A 9,986-nucleotide genomic window follows, 5' to 3' on the forward strand; every position below is an offset into this window, starting at 1 on the left:
CATTCTATTGGCTATTCCTATAAGTGCCACAAATAAACCTAGGGTTCATAGTAAAATAATACCTACGATACATATCAATCATCCCTAATGTCCCCTAGATACTCCAATGTCACCTCAAGTATCCATGAGTTAATTATACGACATGCGTCAAACAGTTTCAGATTCATCATGTTCAATCCAACACAAAGAAGTTCAAAGCGTACCCCAAGATTTCTATCGTAGAACGTAGTTTGAAACGTGCAATCAACCCCTATGCATAGATCCCCAAGGTCACCGAAATTTGCAAGTTGATGCCATAACATATATCAAGTGAATCAATAGAATACCTCATTATCACTACGGGTATCCACATGCAAGACATACGTCAAGTGTTCTCAAATCGAATATTCAATCCAACATGACGAGATCTCAAAGGGAAGGATTCAATTCATCACACCAAGATAGCAAGGGAAGAACACCATATGATCCAACTATATTAACAAAGCCCGTGATATTTCAAGAACATGAGAGAGACATTAAACACATAGCTACTGGTACATACCCTCAGCCTCGAGGGTGAACTACTCCCTTCTCATCATGGCCGCTGCCATGACGATGGAGATGGCCACCGGTGATGATTTCCCCTCTTGGGCAGGGTACTCGAAAGACTCCCTATAGGTTTTTGTTCAATATAGAGAGTTGCAATAGCAGAGACAAAGTTCTAGGTTAACTTTTGGAGGTTTCTATATATACAGGAATTTGAAGCGTTGGAATTACACGAGACAGAGCCACATGGGCCCCACCACACGTGGCTCCCCTCCGGTGGTTCTTCGCTCTTGTATTTCTTATTTTCCCTAGAAATATCATAAATAAGTTACGGGTGATTTCGGGAACTTTTATTTTGTGCACAAAATAAACACCACGGTTATTCTGCTGAAAACAACATTAGTCCGAGTTAGTTCTAAATAAATCATATCAAGTGCATCAAAACCATATAAAACTATTCTAAACATAGGCAAATATGGCTTGAATACTTCATAAATTATCGATATGTTGGAGATGCATCAACATTCCCAAGCTTAATTCCCACTCATTGTCGACTATGTAAAAAGTAATTTATGAAGTGTGAATGCTAGCATAGTATATAAGTTTACTTAATGATAATTCCAGTTACTTTTTCTAGCATCATAAACATCAACATTTTCTCATGAAACTCATTCTGATAGAGTAGCAATCAATTCACATGTCATGGTTCAAACTATGCATTCCCTTGAAACTTAACAACATATGTTCTTAGTCATCAAACAATTTCAAAGTATCATCAAGTCTAAGTAAGAGCTCCACATACTCAATTTTCATATAGTCTTCTATGATTGCTAATACTCAAAGCATATTTTTGGAAGAAACAACATCCATCGGACAAAGAGAAAGATAGGGGCTTAATCATTTGCCTCCCAACATAGTTATCATGAAGATTATTGTCAACAATAATGAATAATGATCAAATATATTTGATTGGATATATGTGTTTGGATCTTTCCCCACCACATGATGCTTGCCAACTAATAGATTGAGGTTGGAATAAGAAGTTGACTCACCAAGAAAAGTAAATAACATGAAAGTAAATAGATTTCACTTCATAGAAGGTATCAAGGATTTGCCTAGGCGCAGAGCACATTGTTTAAATGAGAGATGAAAATATTTTGGGTGGTGTGCCTTTCCTATCAATGTTACGACATAGTTTTCAACATAATCCATGCTAATCACATTATTGGTAGTTCCCAAATAGAATTGAAATTTTACTCCCCTCCACCATTCAAACACATTCCATGGCTAGCCCTATCCATGGGTACCATCCAAACAATCAACTTCCGAGGGGGAGTTCTTGTTTATTTTTTTGTATTATGCACGATTGGTCGTGCTTTTTACTAGCCTCTCTCATGCAATGAAAAGTGAATAAACACTTATCATGAGAATAACTCGCTTAGCATGGAAGATATTGACCGCCCTGTTCGCTCCATGAGCGGTACGGGCACACAAAACAGATGTTTATTTGAAGGTTTTAGAGGTGGCACATGCAAATTTACCTGGAATGGCAGTGAAATACCATATATAGGTAGGTATGGTGGACTCGCATGGAAGAAACTTGGCTGAAGGATTTGGGTGCACAAGTAGTATCTCTACTTAGTATGGATTTTTGGCTAGCGAAAGGCTCTAAAGAAGCACCACACGTTGGAGGACCCATAACAATATATCTTCTCTGCAAACTAGTAAGTTGCCCGTGCGTTGCAACGGAACATTTTTTTCAATGTTTAAGGTGATAATGAAGATGAAGATCAAGCATAAAGAAAATTTGAAGAATGAAGATTTTCTTTTGGAAGAATGAAAATCTTGAATTTCGTTTATTCATAAGATGTGTCACATAAATTAAAATGGAAACATAATTGCTTCTATTTTTTTTGTCAAGGTCTTCTTTCACGCTGCATAACACAACTATTGTGTGAGCACATCTTCGTACACAATATTCATGGTAATTTCCCAACAGAAAAATGTGTTAGATCGACTAAGCGGCTTACTGTGTACACTCCGTGCATCTACCAATGCAAAGGAAAATAACTGACTTATGTGCTTTTTCAAGTTGAAGAAATTTATCATTTGCTAAAGATAATGATTAGAAAACAAAAAATCTGAAGACAAAGCTTCTACATACAAAAATCAAATGAAAATAAGCTAAAAACTTTATCTTGTAAAGACATGATTCATCATATTTTAAAAGAGCTGTAATATTCTTTTCCATTGCCCCAGCGAATTCAAGGACATGGCGAGGCTACGATTACAACATCACCTCTATGCAGTACACTCAATCAAACAACACGCAAAAACACAACCGTAAGAAACATTATTCTTGCAATTTCCGTTTGAGAAATGAATTCAACCATGGCCGTTTCATCCAATCCATATTCATACATAAATATTCAGAATAACTATAATTTTTGGAGATAAAATGATAATCTCCTAGCAAAATGTAGGCAAAAAAGGCATGTTAGGTTCATCCAACACATGAGCTTCAACACCAAGTTATCATTGAGTGCTCCGAAGGACAAGACATGGCCGGCGTAGGGTATTGGCTCATGGCAGGGGTTGGTGGAGGGTGGGAGATCATGTCCGACGGATGATGAGAGCTCTTGGACGGGGCTGGCAGAGGACAAAGAAGATATACATTGACAACCACATTGCAAAGATAATACTTTCTCTCAGAAAATGAACCATTTTTTCCTGTAGAAAGCATCAAGCCTCGAGGAGGAACACCAAGGACGATGCCCTTGAGAAGCTTCCGGACCCCAAGGAGACCGCGACAGGGGAGGGCGACTGCCTACGGAATCGCCGAGACACACTGCATGCATATTTTTTTTACAAACTATTGTCACATACTTCTATATAATTTTTACTCACTGCTGGAGTTAGTGAATCATGAAAATGCATTCAAAGACAAACTGAATTCTAGATAGCAAATACATTTTTCAGGATATTTTGGATTATTTAAATTATGTGCAGCAATCATCTCCTTCCGTGGACTAACTTATTCCTGTGCGACTAACTTATTTAAATAGTGTTCATCAACAATCATCTCCTTCCATGGACTAACTTATTACCGTTCTTCTCCTAACTTATTCCATGAACTAAATACATACTGACATATTAATAAGCGACATCTTTATTTTAGTCCATATGTTCTGTTTATTAATTGTAGCAACATGAGAAAATGAGACTAAAATAGTTCGTTCATGCCATTGCAAACCTAGCTAGATCTCTTCTCTTCAATAATCAAAAGAGAATACATGCATACAAATAAAGCAGGTACACACCTCCAGTTAAGTTCATCTGAACCATTTCAACACAAATATACATAGCCATGGATCAGCTATACATACCTGATGCGCCGCATGTCTTCACATTCCTTGTTTTCCTCTGCCTGACCATCGGCGCCATTGCCCACCATTGCCTACACACATATCTATCAGCAAACTTGTCCGTGCTTTGCAACGGGAGAAAAAATTAGCATCGTTAGTTGTTCCTCATTTTACAAAAACATCGTCATTGGGCGCCACTCCCTTTCCCAATTCTTTACTGAGCTACGTAATCCCATTAGGCATACAAATAAAAGCAGACTGCTCACACTATGTATAGTAGAGCATCTTAGAATGGTGTGAACAGAAATCAATATGCAAGATGCAAAACATGGCTAATATACTTTATTTGTAGTTGTAGAATCATAATAAGACTTCACTGGAACATTTAATATGTTACAAAAATTCCACCAATAACATGAAAATATATGACAACATCTCATTTTTGGAGCATACATCTCACTTATTGTTAAGAATTTGTGCAACACAAACATTTGATTACAGAAAAAGAATTGTAGTAAGCAGACATGTGTCTGGCTGCACATTTATCATGTATGAGCTCATATGGCTGTAAATTTCAGAAAAAACAAATTTTGGAACATTTAATTAGCGTCATTAGTTGTTCCTCATTTTACAAAACATTGTCACTGCGCGCCACTTCCTTTCCAATTCATTACTGAGTTACGCAACCCCATTAGGCGTAAAAATAAAAGCAGACTGCTCACAGTACGTATAGTAGAGCATCTTACAATGATGTGAAAAGAAATCAATATGCAAGATGCAAAACATGGCTAATATACTTTATTTGTAGCCGTAGAATCATAATAAGACTTTACTGGAACATTTAATATGTTACGAAAACTCCACCAATAACTTGAAAATATATGACGACATCTCATTTTTGGAGCATACATCTCACTTATTGTTAAGCATTTGTGCTACACAAACATGTGTTTACAGAAAAAGAATTGTAGTAAACAGACATGTGTCTGGCTGCAGATTTCTTATGTGTGAGCTCATATGGCTGTAAATTTCAGAAAAAAACAAATTTTGGAAGTCATTGAAATATGCTAACTATACAACACATTTAGTTATTCATAGACATCCTATTTTATGTATCCCAATGTGAAGATTTCAGCTTGATAGTTGTTTTATGATACGTTTTCGTGTGGCCTGCATTCTTTTAGAAGGAACTCAAAGGTAGTATAGCTCATCTATCCTTGTGGCTGGAATCCTCAACATCCAAAAAAAGATATCATATATGAAGTGGAGTACATAATTTTACTGTAGGGCGAAAACAAATATGATAATATATTTCTTGTATCGATATACAACACATATGTCATCTAGTGAATGAACCGGAAAAAACTCTGTATGATTAACACACTTATACAATCTAAAAGGCACTATGATGGCAGCATCTTCACTAATTTATCTACAGTCACAACAAGGTGGGGTGCAGCTAGGTGTTTTGCTTGACCTAGATAGTTAACACCTACGGCGAGAGAAACGCCACCTATGAAGACATGCTGTATGGGTTTAGCTGCAATATGTTAGTGGATAGTTACCTGACCCACCCCATCACATGCACCACCACATCGTCCGCCGCATACTTGCAGACCAGCGAGCTCTCCTTCTCTGCAGTGTCGTACTGCTCGTACTGCATCCCCATCATGTTCATCGCCTTCTCGTAGGACCCGCGCGCCACCGGCGGCACGCCTAGCGGCGCCACCTGATGCACCGCGGTGCGGCCCGGCTGGAGAAAGAGGAGCTTGGTTAGGAAAGCACCGTCCATGCCCGCCAGCACGTCGCACACGTTCACCGCCGCACACTCCGACGCCAGCATGCAGCGCCTCGTTCGCCGTCTCGAGGACGGACACGTCGAACCCCATCGACTCTGCCAAACGCGTCACCGCCGCCTCATTCTTGATCACCTGGTTCCCCTTGCGCGATCAGCCCCAGCCTTAGTCGGCATGGCTGCTGCGGCGGCGGCTGCTGGGGCTCCGGCGTGCTGTTGTCGTCCTTGTAGGCTCCGAGGAGGAAGTCGTGGAAGTCTACAAAGGTCTGGTTGTCTCGTGTCCGAGCCGTCTCGACGGCGAGGATGTCGTGGAAGCGCGTCCCAACGATGACGCCCGAGAAGTAGTGCGTGCGCTTGTCGTGTAGGAGGTCGATCACGTGGTGGTCCGAGAGCCCGACACGAGCTCCCCGAACGTGTCGACCCACCATGGTTTGTACGCGAGAACGGCGAGGACCACACGGCATCGGAGGTGCTACACCGTGAGCCACGCCGGTAGGAATCCATCATTGAACGCGTGGAACGGGTTCCCCGTGTACCCGCCCGCCGTCAGCACCAGCGCCGGGCGTCGTGGGGCACGTCGCACCGGTGCGCGTCGGCCTCGTCCGGTCATGCCGCAAGGATGCGCATCTCGTGGATGTAGGGTCGCATCAGCTCTTCCTTCTCCGCCACGGTGGCTTTGGGGCTGGCATTGGCGTTGGGCGTCTCGAAGAGCAGGAACGACAGGGAGGCGGCGTCCGTGCGCACGTCGTCGGCCATGAAGCACACGTCGGTGTCCGTAGCAGGGCCGCCCCCGCAGGGGATTCAACTCAACTACAACCGAAAAGGTTAGTTAGAGGGGATCGTGCGTGGGTCAGTTGGAGAGATGGCTCGTGACGGCTATTTTAGGGTTGCTTTTTTTCTTTCTTTCCTTGGTGAATGGAGGAGCGATGGGAGGATGGTGCGATCGTGGCTAGCGAGACCCAGTCTTTTTTTATTGATGGTTATCATGGGTGAAGGAAGAGGTCGAACCATCTATCACGAGGTAGAGGGTTTTCCTGTGAACCGGTTTTGTTTTATATTAAATCGGTTGGTTTTTGGAGGGATGAAAAACATGGGTGGAACTGCTAGCGGTGGCAGTGCTAGCGAGGGGGGTCTGTCATGGTCGAACCATCACGACAGGCGGCAGATCCCCCTTTAATAATAGAGATTAAGCACCAAATCTAGCACGAAGCGACTGGTATCGGACAAAACAAAGATTTAAATGTAGGAAAAAGCAAACCTGGCATATCCACTGGAGTGTACACATGATGTATAGCCTATTGTGGAAACTTGAACTGCTTTGATTAATAATGCAGAATCATGCATTGTCCTGAATCTGAAAATAAAACATGAAGACCTATCATCATTCATTTTCTTAAAAGAAAATTGATTGTAAATGTATTGATGTACACTGCAAATATCATTCCACACCAATCTTTAAAAAATCATGATAACTATTGGAAAATGCATCTGATGCACTCTAATTAGCCACTCAGAACATATGTAAATTTGTAAAAGCATAAACCAACTTCTGAAACTCTAGTGTAAGTTGGGAACCATCGCTTAATAGTTCACTTTTATGGGGATGATAAATTCTGTAATGGAAAATGGAAGAAATTATTGTGCAATTATGGACTGTACATTCTTGAAAAGCAAAGCATGTGAGAATAACTCTTAAATGCAGGTGTACGCTCCACTTTTAGAAGCAGTTTCATCAATACATATACTTATCCTTTTATAACCAAGACCATTGTCTTATCCCTACTTGCGAAGATGAAAAAAAATCCATGCCCTATAGGACCAGCAAAACCTCGTATAAACATCGTGCACATTTCCTAAACATTGCGGCAAATCACTATACCTATGTAAGGCCTGAATTTCCTATTTCATCCAAGTTTCAAGCCACATAATTCTTCCAAAGATACTTCCGTTGCTTCCAGTATTGAAGCGTACCAAACATGCGATCTAAAATCTCTGTAGTAACCATCCGTGTTAGAAAAAAAGGTTTCTCGATACATGGGACTAATTCTAAAACTATGATTAGAGAAGTAAATAGTAATCCAAATTAACACAATATTCTTCCAAAGGTACTTCCATTGCTTCCTGCATTGAAGCATACTGAATGTATCTGAAATCTCTGCGGTAACCACCAGTGTTAGAAAAAGACAAGGCTTCTAAATACATGGGACTAATTCTAAAACTGTTATCACAGAAGTAAATAGTAATCCAAATTGACACAATATTCTTCCAAAGATACTTCTGTTGCTTCCGGTATTGAAGCAGACTAAAGGCATCATCTGAATCTCTGCAGTAGCCATCACTGTTAGAAAAAACAAGGCTTCTCGATACATGGGACTAATTCTATAACTATGATTAGAGAAGTAAATAGTAATCCAAATTAATACAATGCCTCTTGGATTATCGAACTGTGGTATCAACTCATGTGCATCTACAAGATGCTTGCAACATAATAAAATTGAGAAAACTACATTAATTCATACTTGAACCAATTTTAGTTTTAATCAGCATAGTGAAACATGCTAGTGGCCTAGTGGCTACTGTCAAATGCAGACATGCACAAAGAAATTGATACTGGCCTGTTCCCTGAGTCATCATGCTCTATACTACCGCTGAAATGATTCAGAGTCCAAAGCATGAACATAGATACACTCTCAACAGTCTGAGAGAATTACAAGGATAGAATATGTCCAGGAGCAGGACTAACTCTATTTCAAGTATAAATAATATCTGGTCAACTTCACTAAAATAGTCCTTTGCACTAATCAATAGAAAATGGTAGAAAGATGAATATTTTGGGGTGTGGTGAACCAAGTTTGCTTCTCGACATCACGTGAAACTACCCAAACTTAGAATGTCTTTTTCCTACGGGGTAGAAGTATAAAACATAGAGTGGCAAGTTTTCTTTCTTACCACGCATTACAAATGGTCAAAAAGTTGAACCGGACAAATGTGTATAAGATAGTGCTTCACAAACCGTATGTCTATTGGAGAAGCAATAAAATAAGTGCTCACATTGCAATAGATTACTTCACAGAGAGAGCACAAAAGTTATTTGTTCTTGATCTTTACACACTGGGTCATGGCCATGTAACAAAATGGATTTTGGACAAAACTACAGCAGTTAATTTCTAGTTACAAGAAATCTCTGGTCCAAAGAAAATAATACCTCGTATTTGAAGGCTTCGAGGCAGATGGGGCAATGACAGTATGGCACGCAACAGTAATCGCGGGATAGATGTGGCCATTCCCAGAGGGCGAAGTGGAACTGTGCTCGACCCTGATATTTGCGATCTCTGTGTCTCCCTCGCACTGTGCTCGACCCTGATTCGTCATGGAGAACGCCAGCCATCATTCATACTCCCACGCATCTTCTTCCCTGGACCATATGGACCATGGATCTGTGGTGCGTGGTGTTGCTTCCCTTTATCATCGGAGGACGGGTAGGAGAGGACAGGAAGGCGGGGGATCGAGCTGGAAAGAGAGAACGACGATGAAATCCATCTAGGAAGCGAGAGATTGGCACCACCAGCGGTTCGGGGAGTGGGGCAACGAGGCTTCGTGGGTGATTCACAGATTCCGTACCTCGACGCCAGAGGACCTGGTGGGGGCCGGAGCGGGTGACGGACGACTTGAGGGAGGCGAACCGGTCTCGGCTGGCGGCTAATCGTCGCTCTAACGCCGCCCGCTGCGCCTCCATGTCCTCCGCCATACTGGGTCGCGGATGCTCCGGACCTACTTCCAACTCCTGGCGGGCGGAGGCGCGGATGGACGACTGGAGGGCGGCGATTTCGGTCTCCGAAAGCGTCGAGCCGGCGCTCGCAGGCCGCCCGCCGCGCCTCCATGTCCTCCGCCATCCTGGACCGCGGATGCTCCGGACCTGCTTCCAACTCCTCACGGGCGTGGGCCGCCGACGACGGCGACGGCGAGGAGAGCACGGAGGGCGGGCGAGGAGCAAGGCGTTGTTCTGTGCTGGTGGTGCTGGCGCGACGGTGATGGGGGATTTTTCTCGGAAGGGATGGTGGGAGGAGCGATCGGGTAGTTTGTGGAGAGTTGAGGACGTGGGTGCGCGTTGTAAAGGTTTTTTTTGAACCGGTTTCGTTCTATATTAAATCGGTTGGTTTTTGGAGGGATGGAAAAAATCGGTGGAACTTCTAGAGGTGGTAGTGCTAGCGGGGGGATCGAGCCTGGTCGAACCATCACGACGACGGCAGATCCCCCTTTAATAGTAGAGATTGGTTTTTGGAGGGATGGAAAAAATCGGT

General features: G+C 42.4%; 1 protein-coding gene across 5 annotated transcripts; it reads right to left on the bottom strand.

The window, feature by feature from the left end:
* Positions 1 to 2,869: 2,869 nt before the first annotated feature.
* On the bottom strand, positions 2,870 to 9,781 carry LOC123396664. 5 transcript variants are annotated; one of them, XM_045091534.1, is made up of 6 exons: positions 9,307 to 9,781; positions 8,891 to 9,195; positions 6,944 to 7,039; positions 5,456 to 5,643; positions 3,912 to 3,982; positions 2,870 to 3,373 (listed from the first exon to the last, which is right to left on the bottom strand). In XM_045091534.1, exons 3-6 carry the CDS (start codon positions 6,968 to 6,970, stop codon positions 3,234 to 3,236), a joined length of 426 nt encoding a protein of 141 aa, XP_044947469.1. In that variant the 5' UTR covers positions 6,971 to 7,039; positions 8,891 to 9,195; positions 9,307 to 9,781; the 3' UTR covers positions 2,870 to 3,233. The 5 variants fall into 5 exon arrangements, 3 of the variants coding, with proteins under 3 accessions (XP_044947469.1, XP_044947468.1, XP_044947467.1); XM_045091533.1 differs by having other exon boundaries at positions 7,565 to 9,195; XR_006609924.1 differs by adding an exon at positions 7,565 to 7,677 and having other exon boundaries at positions 3,912 to 5,643.
* Positions 9,782 to 9,986: the final 205 nt, after the last annotated feature.

This window comes from Hordeum vulgare, chromosome 5H (genome assembly GCF_904849725.1).
Source record: "Hordeum vulgare subsp. vulgare chromosome 5H, MorexV3_pseudomolecules_assembly, whole genome shotgun sequence".
Taxonomy (NCBI): Eukaryota; Viridiplantae; Streptophyta; class Magnoliopsida; order Poales; family Poaceae; genus Hordeum; species Hordeum vulgare.